The 21,270-nt window shown below is 37.0% G+C and overlaps 1 protein-coding gene across 1 annotated transcript; it reads right to left on the minus strand.

The window, feature by feature from the left end:
* Positions 1-4,249: 4,249 nt before the first annotated feature.
* LOC111915892 (non-specific lipid-transfer protein Lac s 1-like) lies at positions 4,250-5,020 on the minus strand. Its single transcript, XM_023911528.2, has 2 exons — positions 4,616-5,020; positions 4,250-4,483 (listed from the first exon to the last, which is right to left on the minus strand). The coding sequence occupies exons 1-2, from the start codon at positions 4,948-4,950 to the stop codon at positions 4,474-4,476; spliced, it is 345 nt and encodes a 114-aa protein (XP_023767296.1). The 5' UTR covers positions 4,951-5,020; the 3' UTR covers positions 4,250-4,473.
* Positions 5,021-21,270: the final 16,250 nt, after the last annotated feature.

A 21,270-nucleotide genomic window follows, 5' to 3' on the forward strand; every position in this document is an offset into this window, starting at 1 on the left:
GTATAATTGAAAGCAAGCCTAGTCTTTGATAGCACTGATGGGTTTTGAGCATACTAACACTCCTAAGCTGTTCATGCAACCCTAAATACATTGGATCTATTTTTTCACTATTATACATGCAAACTTAAAGTTTCCAAGGTATTAACCTAACTAGCATATAAAACTTTGATACATCGTGAACAAAGCTAGTTAGGAAACATACCTTTTGTTTTAGTTGATTACTTGGAGCTTTAAGAGCCTACCACCAATAATGTGAATGCCTCAAGTGGAATGACCAATCACCACTAACACTTGCAAACTTTGGAATAGAACTCTCTAGCTCACAAAATCGGCCTTTCCTTGTTAACTCACTAGGGTGCCTTTTTCTTGAACCAAAGAGCTTCTTATATAGTGTGCACATTAGGGTTACACCATGTAACTCATGACTTTCCACATCCCTCATGATCCATGGGTTTTAACCTCCATGGAGCACCCATGGGTCACCACATGGGTTAAGCCCATCATAAGGAATTATGGATCACTAGCCCACTTTATAAGAATGAATGATTTACACAATCAATCCCTATATATTTAACTTGTCTCTTTTGACCACCAAATTAATTCCAAATTAATTATTGATCAATACTAATTAAAGAATATAATTTCATATTAATATATTAAATCTAATTATATCCTCTTCTCAAAGTCCAAATTGTTCCGGTGAAGTGCAACCCAAATGGACCATACCAAATCGGGTCAAGTACATACCAAATATAGTTATGGACTTAGACACCTTATCCGGCATGTATTTCAAATATGGTATTTACGTTTTAATGAGCCATGCACGTTGTAAGTAAGCCATGAAAGTTTCAAGTAGGCCATGTACGTCTCGAGTAGTCTATGTATATTCCTTAGTTGTCAGGCCCGTCTCTATGTTGATCATCCATGCATGTACCATCTTTGCTTTCTTGATTCTGAAGTCATCATCATCTCGCTTGTTTCTCAATATTGATATCATCATATTTATACCAGGGTGTTATTGAAACCTTCCGAGCCCACAAGATGGATCATGCAAGCCCTACTACGGCCCGTTGATAAACCCTAGAAACCTCCACCTATAAATACTTCAATTCTATTGCTCATTCTTGTTTTGTAACTCTCTCACAAATTCTTGCACTCACACCCATTTGGAATATCTTCTAGCCGCAATTCCATTTGGAGCAACTTCAGAACCTACATTGAACCTTGGAGCAACTTTGTGATCAAGTACCCCTTTGAAGCAAAATCGAGACTTTTTGTTGTTGGAGCAACATCAATTTTTTTGGAGCATCTTTGGTCTTGGCGTATGATCAACACCTCACAGAAGAACCCTATCGCACCTTCGGTCATGGTCCACTCCCCCCCCTTGAAAGTTCCTTGGCACAACTCCTCTTAGTCCAACTCCCATTCGTAGGCCGCTTTGAGCATCTCCTCCCTTTTGCAAGATCTTCTCGGTGCAAACTCTTCTTGGTCTAACTCCGCCCTCGCAAAGCCCTTGGTGAAAACTCTGCTTGGCCCAACTCTCCTCTCTTCGCATAATCTCTTAGCGAAACACCTGCTTGGCGCAACTCCTTCTTCTGCCAGTCACATTCTTGCACCTTACACCCTCTTGCGCCATACACCCTCTTGCAGCACACAACCTTTTGCGCCACACACTTCTTCTCCTAATTTCTTCATCTCTCCTTCTTGTGTCATTCGATATTTTGAACCAAAGGCACACATTTTTCTTGGCGCAACACTCTAGTCGAAAACGCCTCCCTTACTACATATTCAACCCACGAGACCCTTCTCTACTTGCAGCATACTCCAAGAGTTTGTAATTGTACCACACCCAAACCTCATATCTTCCTCCTCACTCCACCCTAGCTAAAAAATACCTTATTAAAATCTCAAATCGTGATCCCTTGCCGCATTTTCTCATGTCCATACCGATCCACAGCCAACATCGATTTTTTTCGCGACATACCTTTGGCGCACCTTCTTCATCAATCATACCTTTGGAAAAACATCATCTTGATCCAACTTAACTTGCGCCATCACGATCCCTTGGAGCAACGCAACATCACCCTTTCTCTTGTCTTGGTGCAACTTGTAACACCATCAGAATATTAGCACATCTAAGATCAAACTATTGGCGCAACTTCTACCCATCCAATCTCATCTTGCGCCATCAACCAAAATCCTTCTTTTGCCATACTCTCACTTGTACCATAAGCTACTCTAACTAAACCTTAGTTTCATGCAACTTGATCTTGTTTGACACTCTTGGTGCAATTACAACTCTTGTGCCACACTCCCTCTTGCTCCACCTACTCGTTGCATCCCACCCTAGCCGAGATACTCTACAAAGTCTTTGGTGCAACATTGAAGTATACAACAATACCTCTTGGTGCACCATCCTTTTTGCATATCTCCATAATTAAGAGCATAGTTGTACCAACTCTTCTTCTATCATGATCATCAAGCAAAAAAACGAGGATACCTTTCTCTTGTGCCATTAACAGTTGAAGCAACATCACTTGGTATCAAAACCCTACTTGTTCCATTCACAATCCCAAGGTGATCATTATGACTTTTAATCGATTTTTCTTTTTTCAAAAACCCTAGTGATCGAATTTTCTTTAAGAAGCCCTAGTCTCTTATGTGGAGCATCACTAACTTTTTGTGTTGGAGCATCATCATTGTAGCACACTCTCTCGTGGACCATCTCCAAAGTCTAGGTAAGCATCATCATCTTGGTATGAAACCCTAGTTGTCAAGTTTTTTTCTTGAGCATCATCATGTTTTGTATGTACAATACTTAATTATTATGTGTACATCATAACCTTTTTTTTGATAACTCTATGCTCAGTCAAAACCATCAAGGGTTTCATCATCATTCTTTGTTGAGTATTACATTCCTTGATCACTTTAGGTAAGTATTCATTCTCTTTCTTTTCCTCAATGATGCTCATGGCATACATACCATTTTTTTTGCTTCTCTTGACATAACATAGATTTTAAAAAAATTTCAAGTGTCATTGTCAATGTGTGTACCTCTATCTTTGTGTTGTTCATTGGTTCAACAAGACATCAACCGGTAAGTCATATCCCTCTTTCTTGTTCACATAACCTCATCTGATAATATTGTCTTTCCTTCGTTGATAACTTGTATGTTCATTAGTTTATACATACCTTCCTATGTTAAGGTTCCCCTAGTATTGGTCTATCACTTTCTCTTTATGAACACCACTTCTTGTTGCAATCATATTGGGTGAGCATCACACTCTTTTACTATTCTTTTTTTGTTGATCATTGGTTCACTTTCACATACCATGCTTAGGTTACTTACTGTTAATCCTTTGATCATATCTTTCCTCTGAGCATTATACTTATTGGTGCATATCTTGCTTTTCCATCTTCAAGAGTCTATTACCTTCACTCTTCTTCCTCAAGGTAATGTCTCTTTTGTTATCTCTTTGGATCTTACTTCTCATGCCTCATTCATTTTTTTTAAGATCAACATTTTTTTTCTTTTCCAAATCTATCTAAATCCACACACTCTTCTATGTGTTCTTGGATTTACATATATAGTTCTATGATACATATTCTCTTTGTTAGTATCAAAAGACATCATCGTTTGATATGTCATAGTTATCATAGGCCATAATTTGGTAGTTTACTTGATCCTTGCACTTTTGCTATGATTTAATAACATCAAATTTTTTGTTGTTTTATATGGCATCAAGTCCTTTCTCTTTTATTCTTACTTGTTACGTCATTCACTTTCAGGCTTATACTTAGTGAATTTCGAATTTACAGATTCTTCCTATATATAGTTGAATCAATAGTACTACTCAAGTCATAACTTTGTTTATACTACTCAAGTCATAACTTTGTTTAGTTAATGCAAATTCGTACATCTTATTTCTCCCCCCCCCCCCCCCCCCCCCCCTTTGTTTTTTCTTGGAATTTAGTTAACGTTATATGTTAGGAGTAAAGCTGCTAAGGTTATACGTGGTTCAGTCAAGATGACCTACATCCACGTAATAAAAGAGATAGAATTGAGAAAATTGATGTGATAGTGTTTGTAAGAAAATGACTCTGTGCTTAAGAGACACGCATTTTTATATTTTGCTGGACCTCAAATAAGTTGGATGATTAAAAGTGCAGCCTCAAACCGGTCCTCTCTGTGTGTCCAAAAAGTATTGCGCTTAAAGCTTAGCACGTGTAAGTTAATAAACCTTTGCGGTTAAAGAAAAAGACAATACTGATATATTAAAAGTAAGTAGAGGAAGGTACATAAATAAGACGATGACATACAAATATTACATGCATAGGCACCAGTCAAAATACCGTACAAATCATGCATAACCATATGCGGTAATATATGTCTTTTTCAATCAAAATAGTGCTCTCGATATTTATTGTATTTTATATATGCTTCTAATCTTCGGAACATGCATTAAAATCACCTTACTGCACCCTGCGAAAAACACCAAATGCCAAGCAAAATCAATACAACTAATGTGTGTTCATGCAATATTTAATCCAAATAGATGTCTACTTAAATTTGTAACTGATTAAAAAATATAAGCATATATATATTTGAACATACTTGGAACAATCAGTGCTAGGACTGATCTTGTAAGGGATGTTGACACCACACTTGCCGGGGAGGCTAGCAGCGTTGCTAGCATTGACGCCACCAGAAGCCCTCTTTAAACAGCCACAAACAGTCTGACGATCAGGAGTTGTTCTTGCAGCGCTATTGAGTGATTTAACCCCACTGCAACATGCCGGTGGCACAGCACCACCATTTCTTAGGTAGCTAGCGCATTGAGATAAGCTACTTACCACCTGACCACAGGTAATAGCAGCCTCTGCATAGGGTGCAGCCACCACCATGCAAGTTACCACTACACAAAAGACCATCGTTGCCATCCTTGCCATTTTTCAAGTTTACAAGCGCAAAAGTCGTCGGAAACTTATATGTGATTGAAAATGTAGTTGGTGCAAGAAACGTTGTACGTCAAAGGTATTTATAGCAATTCTTGTCCATGCATATGTATGTGTGAATGGATTCGTTGGTTGGAAGTTGGATTTAATATTAATTGAACCTTCAACGCCTTCGATGGAGCTCGCTTTTAATTGTAGGGCATAGCTATCACTTTCCATTGCCGACCAAGTTTGGGCTTTTGGATCTTCAATTCTATATATCACAAACTAGTTTTTACTTTTCCTCCCAACAGAATTTCACTGTAACGTTTCTCACTTGCATCCAATATCACCGAGCCATACCACTTTCAACGTCATTAACCATCGTCGAACATCTCTACATTGACCTCCTTTACAACCGAGCATAAACCACCATCAGTTGAAACCGCACTAACAAAGCTATTTTTTAAGGCGGTTGTAATTGTTTTTTTTATGCAGTTTCCACATTATTTTTTGGTGCGGTTTAGAAAACCGCATCAAAAAATGCTTTAATGGTGCGATTTTGGGAAACCGCACTAACAAAACTATTTTATGGTGCGATTCTCTTATTTTTTGATGTTGTAGATATTTACTAAGGTGGGTGGTTTTTAGAATGGACCAAAATTAAAAAATAACAACCATTCACACTATTAAATGACTTGTGTACTAATGTGTGTGTGTGAATGACAAAGAAAATATGTGGTTTGATAATGTGAATACGTTCAATATTACATATTTATTGTCATTATCAAGCATTCTCACCAATTAAATTGTCTTTAAGGTTATTATAGATTTTTTTTATTATTCTCATTCTGTGAGAATGTTATCTGGATGTTTACTGAGTCGTATTCTGTAAAAATGAAAATTAGTAAAAAACAATGTGTGAGAACAAATTAGTGAGAATGCATGGAAATGACAATAATGGCGTGAGGTTGAACGTATTCACATTACTAAACAACTTATTTTTTAGTAATTCTCATAGAATAACATTGTCCACACGTCCGCACAATAGTTGTTCATCCACATTATATTATATATATATATTGTCACACCCCCGAACCAAGGATGGCGGAAACGTCCGGGGGTGGAGGACTTCATGTGTAGTATCATAATAACAATGACAATAGTGATAAAAGTAAACACAGCCAACATATATATAATTGAAAGAGTTACATCAATGTATGGATTACATGTTTCAAAATCAATTACAATATGTTAACAAAATATGATAAGTTTGACGCCTCAACGTCCCATCCTCAAAAGTACTTTGAATACCTGTTTAGTGATTTCCTGAGAATACAAGTAGTTTGAAAAAGTGTCAACACAATGGTTGGTGAGTTCATAAGTTTTTGTATATAATTATGAAAAGCTTGACAATAAATTGTATAATTATTCCAGGAAATCCGATATTTTCTTACAAAGTTATGTAGTCCTAAATACTAGGACATAAGGTTTACAATAAAGTATGTAATTGTTGATGTAAAAGGTGGTTTTTAGAATCGACATAAAACCATTTTTGATATGAAGGCGTATAAGTATTTTTCCATACTTAAAGTAATTTTAGTGAGTTAAATGAACATGACTCGTTAATTTAAAGTTAGAACCCGTAAATCTTATGATTGTTAATACCACATGTGAGCTATTATAACCATACTTGACTTGGGTAGCCTCGTAATACGACGTTCTTCAGGCGTCGCCGTTAAATGACACTTGTCACCACAGACCTGCTGGTCTAGCTGTAGCGAGCAGCTCTGGTGTGGGTTTGTCACACCCAATATAGATCTATACACAACTATCACGTTCTCCTTACAAGAGACTCTGGTTACAATTTACAGGACTTTTTGGCTTTGTTACTTTGGAAGTAACCCGAAGGGAATGACTCACAAATTTATTCATTAACAGATTTACGTGAACTAAACGGAAAACCATCGATAAACAAGTTTGAGAAGTAATGATACATAAACTATACCTATTATAGTTTATCCAAAACGTTTGTAATGTGTGAGAATTCTTTTATAAATGCTTTAATGTGATAAATTCATAAACTATGCTCATTGTAGTTTAATATTCTTGTTCCAAATAAATGGATAATCTTATCACATATGCCTATACTCCAGTTATGATGATAACTAACAAGGTAACACATTCAATATGTAGAACTTGACATTATACACTTTGCTCAACATAATACAAAGTGTTATAAAAATTATAAGCTGTTAACAAGTTTTCAGCCTTTCTACACCGTTTTTGAAAATTCAAAGAAAAATCATACGAAGTCGAAAACTAAATCCGTAAATTCTGGGAGTTCCCAAAATGTGTCTAGTTTACTCATAATTTTTATCATGATTTTTAATGACCTGCAACTTAGGTGGAAAAGTCCATAATCAAAAACTGGTCCGGATTGGTGTTTGAAATGACAGGCAGTTTTGTAAAAATCACCATAAATTGTAGAAAAACCGTATGGAGGTGTGCAGGTAGTCATTTTAAAGATAAGAAGTGGAACTACATGCACCTAAAACAGTTTTGAAAACTAAAATGTTTTAGAGGTCCAAAACAGTCCGTGAATAGAGTCCAACTTTTCTGATGAAAGCTGTTAGAAGAATTTAGTTATGTTCTTGGTGTTTTAACTTGTATTCCCCCCCTAAAAACTTGAGAAAACATGAAAATGTAGGGGTATGAACTCACCTTATGTGTTTTCAGTAGATGATTGTTGAAGAATGGAGATGCTTAACTCGAGGACACTTGGAAATGTCTTGAAGATTTTGAGAATCTAGCATGATAGTTATGGAGTTTGTATGAGCTATCAATGATTTGAGTAGAACGAAGTATGAGAATCACAAGGAGGGTGGATTACACTTACAAAGAGTGGAAGAACACTTGATGATTAGCCTTGAAATCGTGAGTGAGAGAGAGAAGTTGGAGAGAAAGAGTTGGAGTTCAATCTTGGTGAAATTTGAGAGTGTTTGAAGAGAATGAGGAGAGAGGGTGTATGATCAGCCCTTAGATTGTGGGGGTGACTTGTGAATGAGAGTAAAAGGTACAAGGTATGGTGGGGAGGAGTGTGGGTTGTCATGGAGTGGGTGTGGGGGTTGCTTGCGTCATAACTAAGGTAAGGTCAACACTCTTCTTTTTGTACTTTACCAACTCCTTTTTAAATAAGATTTTATCCTTAAAATATGATTAAATCATTTATTTAGGGGTCTTATAATCAAAAATAAAGTTTTGAGTGAAAATCCTATGTTAAAATAATTAAAAGTGGGTTTAAAACGCAAAAATACGCAAAAACGGGTGAAAAATGAACTTTCCCAGCGAGACTCCTCGGATCTCGGCCGAGGCTCGGTCTCTGGGCCGAAGTTCGGTCAGGTGATGCAGGGTTCGGACGCGAGTGGCTGAATCAGGAGGCGGGACGCGAAGCGATGGCTCGGTCCGATGAGAAGCAGTCCGACGCGAAGGCAAAGGTTCGGTCCGAGGTCAGGCTAGAACCGAAGGGACTGTTGTGAACAGTAATGAACAGTACCTTCGGTTCGGATTTCCCTTCTATGCGAGGTTCGGTTCGGACCTTTCCTCTTTGCATGGTTCGGTTCGGATCTCCTTCAATGTCGGGTTCGGTTCGGATGAACAGTACTTTCGGTTCAGCTCATGAACAGTACTTTCGGTTCGGACCCTCATGAATAGTGCTTTCGGTTCGGTTCATGAATAGTACTTTCGGTTCGGAGGGTTCGTTTCCTTAAGTCCGTTTTTCGCGTAGACTTCCGTTCTTGGGCTATTTTTCGCCAAATTCGAGGGTCGGGATGCTCCGAGTGATTATAGAAAGTTGGGAGAGATTTCGAGAGAGATTTGAGAGAGATTCCTCGTTCTCAGAGAGATTTGGGAGAGATTTGACGTACTTGGAGAGATTTCACATACGAAGAGATACGTGAGAGAGATTTCACATACTTAGAGAGATTTAGGAGAGATTTGACATACTTGGAGAGATTTCACATACAAAGAGATATGTGAGAGAGATTTCACATACTTAGAGAGATTTGGGAGAGATTTGACATACTTGGAGAGATTTCACATACAAAGAGATCGGTGAGAGATAGAGTGAAAAACGATTGAGAGTGTTTTCGTGTGTGATGAATGAGAGTGTCCGGCTTCGCAATGCAAGGTCCTCAGACCCCGTTGTGCCATGTTTTAGGATCTTACACACTCCCTATGAGTATGCAACATTGTTTTATTGTTTTTGTTCGTTGTTTAGCACTAATGCTAAGGAAATTTAAACACATGAACTTTCCAAGTGGTGTTTTCTCATTAAAATAGTGGGTTATACAGTAATTACATAATATAAACCCTATCATACAAGGTTTTAATTGAGTTGACCGGTTTGACTCGTTGACCTTCTCCGGCTTAGACTTGACACGAATTTGACTATTGTCACATATATATATATATATATATATATATATATATATATTAACACAATAAATTCTTTATTAAATAATGATATAAATATCAATTTGTAGTTGTGAGACTCGTATGTTATACGGGTTGGATAAAAAAATTAATTATAAAGGTTTAAATGACAAATGGAAAAAATATTTATTCAAAAATACCAAAAAATGACATGTGTCCAAGTTAATCAAAGACATATTCTTTGTCCTCATAACGAATAGTCATACTAAAGTTTTGAATTGAAGTTCGAGCCATCGAAAATGACCCTCCCACATAGGTTCATGTGACAACCCGATATTTTGAGACAATAAAATATAACACCAGTCAAATTTAGGCCAAAATATAACTTTCCTAAAATCTTATTTGGGTTAAATAAAATGATAGGAATCGTATCAAGGTTTTTGTACATATAAAGAACACTAAAATCCGAGTTATAACGAAGAAGTTATGACCAATCTAAGATTCGCGGCAAAAACCGGCAACGCTGATAGATGTAAAACGCAAAGTTTCGATACAATAATTTTTAGCCTTATGTATCTAAACGAAAGTCGAAGATTACGTTAAACCGTGATCATGCATAAAAGAAACGCCCAAAACAGACTTCGTATGAAGAAGTTACAAATTTTTCTAGGTTTCGTAACAGCGGTAGACAGCTAAAAACTCGAAATAAAGATCGAGTGATTTTTAGCCGACACAACTTAAACGAGAGTTGAAGGTCTCGACAATAGTAGTTCGATGGTAAAAAGACAAACGAAAACGGACGTCGGATAAAGAAGTTATGAATTTTTAATGAAGTTATCGTGTCCCGGCCTATTAATTAAAATATAATTAAAAATAAATTCAAAATTAGCTGACGGAGTCTAAATGAAAATTGTAGAGTATTTTCTCACCTTTGTGTGGATATAAAGAACGTCAAAAACGGAGCCCGTATGAGAAAGTTATGGATTTTACAAGTTCGAGGCACACATACCAAGATGATTTACCCCAGCGTACTCAGGTGCTAGGCCTCAGTTCGTCCACGTCGCTCCGGGACCCATCCAATGCTCCGCCCGAGGATTCGGTAAGTGCCGACGTCGCGTACGCCCAGCGTACTCCGAAATTACGCCCAACGTACTCCGAATTGATGCCCAACGTAATCCTTCTTTCAGCACCCTATAAATAGAATGCGAGGGTGCCGGCCATCCTTGCTCATTTTCTTCGCTTCTCTCACAGTTTCACCTTGTTTTTCGTGCCGACAATATCCCGACTTCCCGGTTTCATATCTAAGCCCCGACGGAGGTCCGAAGACCCGAGTTTCTCGAAAAACTCGTCACTTTCCGGTCGAGGCGCCGCCTGAGAAAAAGCTCGTTTTCTTCAAATCACGCACTTTCTTCGGTGAGTTCATACCCCTATAAACTACACTTTCAAATGTGTTATCAATGTTTTTATACACTTTTAAGGGGGGGGGGGGGGAATACAAGTAAACACACAGTTATTATCATGTGTAACCTAAAGCTTCACTATATACTCTTTTTATCAAGTAAATCATATGTGATTCATAATTTCTATATGGAAAATTTCGTACGCAAAATATATCACGATAACATCTTGTCTTTTGAAATTAAATATGTTGTTATACATATACGAATCAAACACTTTATTTATACTTTGAGTATATATGTGTTCGTTTATGTCACTACAAAAGTTACACTTTACATAACAAGTGAGCATTTCACTAGGGTTTACTATACAAACGAAACAAACTTTTGGAAAAACTATAATAGTCTACGACAAACATTTTTACATGTTAAAAACTCTTTATAAAATTGTCTTCCATACTTTATGTTTCCTTTCAAACGCTGTTAGAATCGTGTTTCAAACAAAGGTCTTCTTATACTTAAAATTGTTCTTATCAAACAAACTACTTTCAAATCGTTTTATAAACTGACATCAAGTCATCATTTCTTATTTATTAAACTTTTCAAACATTTTACAAAACGTCTTTTATATTTTCATTGTCAAATGAACGCTTATATATGTGTAGTTATATATATATATATATATATATATATATATATATATATATATATATATATATATATATATATATATATATATATATATATCATGTATACATATATAGACATAAAAGAAAAGTTTTCCATCAGGTGGTTCAGTACCTTTGGGTAGCAAAGGCATACTTCGGTTATACACGTACAATACTAGTAACTATAATAGGTATAATTAGGATATACTACTTACCATTCCAAGTACAAGGAATCACACAAGAGTCAGTTTATTTTTAAGTCTATACTAATACATTACATACTATATGAAGAGATACGATTACATACACTTACAAGGCATATAATTTCAAGACATACAATTACAAGAGATACGATTACATAAGATAGTGTACTAGATATTTATGAAATTTTACGTACTGCAAGTACCATATCAAAGAGATATTGTCATATAACAGTACAAATGGACATTTTCATTCGTAAATCTGTTTTATACTAGGTTTTGTGAGACATTTCACGTACTTTCGAGTATGCATTATTAAGTCCTGTATTATATACCATAATCTCTTGTAGAGGGAGCGTGATACTTGTGTATAGATCTATTGGGGTTTGACAATCCCGCACCTAAATTGTAAGCTACAGTTAGACCATCAGGTCTGGGGTGACAAATGTCAAAACATTCCAACGCCTGAGGAACGTTGTTACAGGCAGTCTGAGTCATTAGCATGGTTATAAAACTCACATGGAGTATTAAAAACACGTTGATTTACGGGGTTATCAAATACCTTAGCGAATTTATACGTACACAAATCTACTATTTCAGGCATGAAAAACACCATGGTAGTTCATTTTTAGGACTTTTAAACTACCACCCACTTATGGGAAAATATTGGATTTCTAAAAGCAAACATTCAAAACAATCGGGTCTTTGTAGAAGGCTACTTTTTATACTAGTAGAAAATATGGGATTTTCTAGGGTTTTCAAATGTTTACAATTACTTACAAACATGTTCATTGGTACAAACTTTCCTTTAAACATTTACACGTCTTTCTTTATTGCTTTACAAATCAAAGTCACATAAATACTTATGAATTCACCAGCATTATTGCTGATACTCGCTTTCAAAATAACTTGTATTCCCAGGTCACAAATAGACGGGTATGACTACCAGGTTTTGTGAAGACGGAGCGGTCAAGACTCGTCTTTTATTTTGAATATTCATTTTGTAGAATTATACTATGAAAAGAACTCACATGTAATTAAAATTATACTATTAATGCAATGTATGATGTTGTTGCTTGTTTACTACTTTGCATTGTTGTGATACATTACATGACGTCCTCCGCCCCAGAACGTTTCCGCCGTTCTTGGTTTTGGGGTGTGACAGATTGGTATCAGAGCATTGTTTATAGTGAATTGAGTATATCAACCCATAAAAGATATACAGACTATAAATACAATAGGGATTAAAATACTCTGATAAAGAGTCTGTACTTTTAAAATAATAAAATATTTAATTAAGTATACATGCCTACATTTATACTAAAATCAGTGTCACTAAGACAGAACAAAATTAGTACGATTGTTGGGCAGCACAAGTAGACTTATAGACATATAGTCAAAACTGGGATGATATAGCCTGATCAACTATATTATCTGTGGGTTGACCAGCATGTGCCTAAGTGTGGTTGTGAGTTGCAACAAGTCTAAAAACTAACCCACAATACCACAATGAGAACAATAGAACATAAACCTAAAATACTATAGGAGTATTTTGTGTATTACTATAAACTACTTATGTGTTAGATTCTTATACCCCAATTATCGCATAGATAACATAGTTGGACCCCTTCCCCACGACGACCCGTGCTTCCCGAACAAAGGCAATGCTGGATAGTTCAGAGAAGAACCAGAGAATGATCATCTAATCCTTTTGAATGATCACCATGCTGAAGACCTTTCGGATGATGATAACTCCGAACTCGAGGATGAGAACCTACCCCCGGTAGCTCCCAATTAAAACCCTAACCCTCGTCCAGCTCTTCATGGCCCGACGCCTCCTTGGGTAGAATGCCTGGAAACATGGAGCAAAGAGCAAGATCAACCTATGTCGTTTATAGGAGACCGAAACTGCTACAACTTAAGGGGAGCTCAGCCGACAGAGTTCTACAAATCCTGATCCGTAAAGTTGCCCGAAACGAAATTCAGGGCATGACAACTCTCCATTGTATCAAATAGGTTAAATAGCAATGCAAGAATGCATACCATCCGCAACAATCGTCTTGAAAACACTCGTGAGAGATCTGAGAGAGACCATGAGACCCTGCTGCAAGCCCTAGCTGAAACACGAGCCGAAGTCACAGAACTACGAGTACGCCACAGAGTGTACGAAAGACACCTGCTTGATAATGGAACGTCAATTGGCTGAACTGAGAGTTCACCAGAGGGATGACCGCCGCTAGTAAGAAATGCTTTATTTTCCTTCCTTGTTTAGAGGAATCGTTTTCCTGTATATGTCCTATGTAGCATTTTTCTATGTAACTATCTTGTACTATAAGTTAGGACTTTATGCGGCCAAAACCGTTCTATTCCAGATATGATGTAAGACCTTCTTCAAGATCAATTTTCCCAAACTTATTACATCATGAATATCGATATTGAAAGTCGGCTAACTTCGGTGTCACTCTTTGTTCAAAAACCCTCATCATACCTTCATTGGATTCTATCTGAAACATGCTTTAGTCAAAGTCATTGGACTATAGTAATTTAACTCCGGAGACATTTCCAGGTCTCTTTTAGTGGTTGGATCATGTTATTCACCATCCAACGATAGCTAGGCTTGAACGACAGACGTCTTAAGACCATTCTACAAACATACTTCTACTGTGTACTAGGACTGCATCATAGGGATGTAGGTCAAACCATCATGAACGTACTTCCAATCCGTACTAGGACTGCATCATAGGGATGCAAGTCAATCTTTCAAGAACATACTCTTACTCTTTACTTAAGCGATCGAAGTACATTTAGGGTCAACCAAAATCGCTCACAAAATCCATATCTTTCGTGATACAGAATCATGTCGTCATCCGGAAACAATCAACCGACCAACGAAACCCCTATCCTCCATATCGACGCCGCTACGTTACAAGCTGCACTAGCAGCTGCTGTGACAACCTTCCTTACACACGTCAACTCCGGAAACACAAACAAGACTGACAAAGGAGTCGAGAGTTCTGATAGTAGTAACAATCCGGGAAGTCAACAAATGACAACGGTCACGAACTTGCGAAGCCATAAGACCGAAAAGAGGAGACGATTTCGCCAAGCCAGAAGTGAGAGAAAGCGATTCCAAAGACTTGCCATGCAACAACAACAAGTGGCAACTCCTGCCTCCTCATCACCGGCACGACCCATTCCTCCAGTCCCTGGCATCGAGACCAACCCTACACCCAAAAGTAGTGATAAAGTCGGACTCTTTAAGAGGAAATTTTCAAAGTGGAGTAATGAGGAAGGCACCCGTGTCCACATAACTATGACTAAACACCTCACTCCCACCACCAATGCTAGTACTGGCCAGTCATGCTACCAATGCGGTGGGATAGGGCACATCAAGAAGGATTGTCCTATAATAAAGAACTCCGGTGCAGACGGGAAAATACTAAGGATCACTGCTGCAGGAGAGACTACTCTAGACCCATGTAAAAGTAATTAAGGCGTTCATTGTAACAGACTTATAAACTGTCTAAAACTAGTGAAACTAGAGTCTTATCTTTTGCAAGATCCCATTGGTTAAGGGACCCTTGTGCTGCGTATACTAGTCTTTTGTAGTATACTTCTTTCGCAGCAGTATTCCTATAGTTACTCTAAAGTACTGTAACCCTGTTAAGAGTTGCACCGTTGTGTTTTATTTGTAACACTTTATGTTCAAATCTAATGTTGTTTACTTCTAAGTAAGTCCAACATTATCATACAACTTGAGTAAATTCGATCCGCACAATACTAGTTTCGTGCGTACTTCTCCTTCTCCGAAAAACGTCTTTCTAGCGAAGCCGTCATTCTAGAACACCGAATTACTCATGCATAGAGTACCTCATGTTTCTTATCCTTTCCAAAGAAACCTCAGCAAACCTCCCCGAACTACCACTCATGCAGTACGTCAAATTCAATCCAAAGACCCACCTTTTCAATCTTAATTATATACAACTCGTATACCCGAGATCGTGATTGATGAACCAGGTATGAATTCTACTATGAACTTCAGGACGGAGACTGCCCAAGACTGCGAGTGATCGTGCTTCCGTGAGAATAAACTTAGAAATGACTATCCTTTTTCCCTAATTCATGAGTAGTCATACTTTCTTTTAGATCTTCACGACATCTAATCAACCACAAGGTTTTGACGTCATAGTCAGTAGGAGTTGGTTAAGTCTACATCGAGCCGACATCAGGTGCTGTGATAAAGCAGTTCTTCCTAACCTCCCTAAACAACGAAGCCCTAGTTATTTTCATCAACGAACCAAGTACGAACCCTCTCATTATTTTGTGTATGCAAGCGCATAAATGCTTACGAAAGGAATATCATGCATTTCTTGCACACATCGCCGAGACGTACCGAGAAGTGAAGGAGATTCAGAACATCCCAAAAGTATGCGAATTTCCTGACACCTTTCCAGGAGAACTAGTGATATTACCAACACAACGTCAAGTCGAATTCAGAATCGAGTTAGTTCCAGTGGCTACCCTAGTAGCCACATCACCTTATTGTCTAGCGCCAACCGAGATACAAGAACTACATAGCGATCTTAACAAACTCCTCAGAAGGGGATTCTTTAGGCCAAGTTTCTCACTTGGAAGAGCACCGGACTTGTCTGTAAAGAAGAAAGAGCGTTCCAAACGCTAAAGTAAGCTTGATGCATCGCACCAATATTATCCCTCCCAAAAGGGATAGAATATTCCGTGGTGTAATGCGATGCATCCAACCAAGGGCTTGGTTGTGTTCTTAAGCAAGAGGAAAAGTCACGACCTATACCTCAAGACAGGTTAAAACACAGGAAGTTAACTATTCAACACGTGATCTTGAGTCCTGTGCAGCAGTAATTGTTCTGAAGATCTGGAGACAGGGTACAAGGAGTACCATGTTCACAGACCACAAAAACATTCAACATACATTCGACCAAGAAGAGTTATCACCCCAATGAAGGCAAGCGAAAGAAGCAAAGTCGTATCCCGATAGTGAAAGGTTCGCTGGAATGCCAAGCGAGGACCAGAGTTCACTTAAGAACACGAGTAGCAAATAAAACTTCTATCCGTCGCATGATTATGAATTCTACTTAAACTCTAATTTCGGGACGAAATTCCCTCTAACAGGGGGATGAGGTGACAACCCGATATTTTGAGACAATAAAATGTAACTCCAGTCAAATTTAGGCCAAAATATAACTTTCCTAAAATCTTATTTGGGTTAAATAAAGTGGTAGGAATCGTATCAAGGTTTTTGTACATATAAAGAACACTAAAATCCAAGTTATAACGAAGAAGTTATGACCAATCTAAGATTCGCGGCAAAAACCGGCAATGCTGATAGACGTAAAACACAAAGTTTCGATACAATAATTTTTAGCCTTAGGTATCTAAACGAAAGTCGTACATTACGTTAAACCGTGATCATGCATAAAAAGAACGCCCAAAACGGACTTCGTATGAAGAAGTTACAAATTTTTCTAAGTTTCGTAGCAGTGGTAGACAGCTAAACACTCGAAAGAAAGATCGAGCGATTTTTAGCCGACACAACTTAAACGAGAGTTGAAGGTCTCGACAATAGTAGTTCTATGGTAAAAAGACAAACGAAAACGGACGTCGAATAAAGAAGTTATGGATTTTTAATGAGGTTATCGTGTCCTAGCCTATTAATTAAAATATAATTAAAAATAAATAAAAATTAGCCGACGGAGTCCAAATCAAAGTTGTAGAGTATTTTCTCACCTTCACGTGGATATAAAGAACGTCAAAAATGGAGCCCGTATGAGAAAGTTATAGATTTTACAAGTTCGAGGCACACATACCAAGACGATTTACGCCCAGCGTACCCTTGTACGCCCAGCATACTCGGGTGCTAGGCCTCGGTTCGTCCACGTCGCTCCGGGACCCATCCAATGCTCCGCTCGAGGATGCAGTAAGCGCTGACGTCACATACGCCCAGCATACTCCGAAATTACGCCCAGTGTAACGAGTACGCCCACCGTACTCCGAATTTACGCCCAGCGTAATCCCTCTTTCAGCACCCTATAAATAGAATGCGAGGGTGCCGGCCATCCTTGATCATTTTCTTCACTTTTATCACATTTTCACCTCGTTTTTCGTGCCGACAATATCCCGAATTCCCGGTTTCATATCTAAGCCCCGACGGAGGTCCGAAGCCCCGAGTTTCTCGAAAAACTCGTCACTTTCCCGTCGAGGCGCCGCCCGAGAAAAAGCACGTTTTCTTTAAATCACAAACTTTCTTCGGTGAGTTCATACCCTTATAAACTACACTTTAAAATGTGTTATCAATGTTTTTATACACTTTTAAGGGGGGAAATACAAGTAAACACACGGTTATTATCGTGTGTAACCTAAAGCTTCACTATATAGTCTTTTTATCAAGTAAATCATATGTGATTCATAATTTCTATTTGGAAAATTTCGTACGCAAAATATATCACGATAACATCTTGTCTTTTGAAATTAAATATGTTGTTCTACATATACGAATCAAACACTTTATTTATACTTTGAGTATATGTGTTCATTTATGTCACTACAAAAGTTACACTTTACATAACAAGTGAGCATTTCACTAGGGTTTACTATACAAAGGAAACAAACTTTTGGAAAAACTATAATAGTCTACGCCAAACACTTTTACATGTTAAAAACTCTTTATCAAACTGTCTTACTTACTTTATGTTTCCTTTCAAACGCTGTTAGAATCGTGTTTCAAACAAAGGTCTTCTTATACTTAAAATTGTTCTTATCAAACAAACTACTTTCAAATCGTTTTATAAACTGACATCAAGTCATCATTTCTTATTTATTAAACTTTTCAAACGTTTTACAATACTTCTTTTATATTTTAATTGTCAAATGCACGCCTATATTTGTGTAGTTCTATACATATATATATATATATATATATATATATATATATATATATATATATATATATATATATATCATGTATACATATATAGACATAAAAGTTTTCCATCAGTTGGTTCAGTACCTTTGGGTAGCAAAAGCATACTTCGGTTATACACGTACAATACTAGTAACTATAATAGGTATAGTTAGGATATACTACTTACCATTCCAGGTACAAGGAATCACACAAGAGTCAGTTTATTTATGAGTCTATACTAATACATTACATACTATATGAAGAGATACGATTACATACAATTACAAGGCATACAATTTCAAGACATACAATTTCAAGAGATACGATTACATAAGATAGTGTACTAGATATTCATGAACTTTTACATACTACAAGTACCATTTCAAAGAGATATTGTCATATACAAGAACAAATGGACATTTTCATTCGTAAATCTGTTTTATACTAGGTTTTGTGAGACATTTCACGTACTTTCGAGTATGCATTATTAAGTCATGTATTATATACCATAATCCCTTGTAGGGGGAGCGTGATACTTGTGTATAGATCTATATGGGATTGACAATCCCGCACGTAAACTGTTAGCTACAGTTAGACCGGCAGGTCTGGGGTGACTAATTTCAAAACATTCCAACGCCTAAAGAACGTTGTTACAGGCAGTCTAGGTCATTATCATGGTTATAAAACTCACATGGAGTATTAAACACACGTTGATTTACAGGGTTATCAAATACCTTAGCGATTTTATACGTACACAAATCTACTATTTCAGGCATGAAAAACACCATGGTAGTTCATTTTTGGGACTTTTAAACTACCACCCACTTATGGGAAAATATTGGATTTCTAAAAGCAAACATTCAAAACAATCGGGTCTTGGTAGAAGGCTACTTTTTATACTAGTAGAAAATATGGGATTTTCTAAGGTTTTCAAACGTTTAAAATTACTTACAAATAGGGGTGAGCATTTGGACCGGTGGACCGGACCGGACCGAACCGGACCGGACCGGACCGTTTTTTTGGACCCCCGGGCCGGTTCTCGGTTCTAGGAATCCATCCCGGTCTGGTCCGGTTTTTTTCCCGGTCCGGTCCGGTTTTTACCGGGTTTAGAACCGGTTAAAAAAAAATTGTAATTTGTGAATTTTTTTTAAACAACCATAACACATTCGTTTAAGTCGGATTGACATGCGGTTTTTTCCAATGTTTAATTTACAGTTTGTAGATGAATTTAGACTATAATTTTGTTGATTTTGGTATTATATTCAACGAGTTACAGTCTTTCAAAGTTGAGCTATCAAAGCTGAAAAATTTAAGCTTTTCAGCAACATTTTTAAAAGTTTGTAATCTATGAAAATTTTTAAATAGCCATAACTCATTCGTTTTAAGTCGGATTGACACGCGGTTTTTTTCAAAGTTTAATTTACAGTTTGTAGATGAATTTAGACTATAATTTTGTTGATTTTAGTATTATATTCAATGATTTACATTCTTTCAAAGTTGAGCTATCAAAACTAAAAAATTTCAGTTTTTCAGCAAGATTTTTAAAATTTTGTAATCTGTGAAACTTTTTAAACAATCATAACTCATTCGTTTTAAGTCAGATTGACCTGAGGTTTTTTCCAACATTTAGTTTACAATTTGTAGATGAATTTAGACTATAATTTTGTTGATTTTGGTATTACATTCACTGAGTTACAATCCTTCAAAGTTAAGCTATCAAAACCGAAATACTTCAACTTTTTAACTATTATTTTAGACTATAATTATGAATTTTATGTATCTTTGAAAGATAAATCATATGAAAGGGATCATGGTGAACTTGATTTATATGTTAGTTGCTTTTATTTGGAAAATTAATTTTGCAAGTTATAATATTCTAACATCAAGGTAGATTAGTTATGCATGAAAGGGAAACGTAATCAGTTTTACAAGTTATATCGTATCAAACCTAATAACATATTCGTTTTAACGAGTTCTATCAAACCCAAAAACATATTCTAACGAATTGTACTCTATGCATGAAACGGAAACGTAATCATTTTTACAAGTTATATCGTATCAAACCCAATAACATATTCATTTTAATGAGTTCTATCAAACCCAAAAACATATTTTAACGACATGTACTCTATGCAATTAAAGTTGTACCAGTCCAAACGGGTCCAAGAACCAGAAAACCCGGACTTGGACTCGAACCCGGACACAGACACGGACACGACTCATCCGGTCCGGTCCACGGTCCACAATATTATCCATAACCGGTCCGGTCCAAGAGCCGGTCCGGTCCGGTCCTGTCCGGTCTGGTCCAAATGCTCACCCCTACTTACAAACATGTTCATTGGTACATACTTTCCTTCAAACATTTACAGGTCTTTCTTTACAGCTTTACAAATCAAAGTCACATAAATACTTATGAATTCACCAGCATTATTGCCGATACTCGCTTTCAAAATAACTTGTATTCCCAGGTCACAAATAGACAGGTATGACTACCTGGTTTTTGAAGACGGAGCGGTCAAGACTCGTCTTTTATTTTGAATATTCATTTTGTAGAATTATACTATGAAAAGAACTCATATGTAACTAAAATTATACTATTAATGCAATGGATGATGTTGTTGCTTGTTTACTACTTTGCATTGTTGTGATATATTACATGACGTCCTCCGCCCCAGAACGTTTCCGCCGTTCTTGGTTTT

This window comes from Lactuca sativa, chromosome 1 (assembly GCF_002870075.4).
Source record: "Lactuca sativa cultivar Salinas chromosome 1, Lsat_Salinas_v11, whole genome shotgun sequence".
Classification (NCBI taxonomy): Eukaryota; Viridiplantae; Streptophyta; class Magnoliopsida; order Asterales; family Asteraceae; genus Lactuca; species Lactuca sativa.

Excerpts from the sequence above, each read along its gene's own strand:
- LOC111915892 (XM_023911528.2), bottom strand. The coding sequence starts at position 4,950 with ATGGCAAGGATGGCAACGATGGTCTTTTGTGTAGTGGTAACTTGCATG.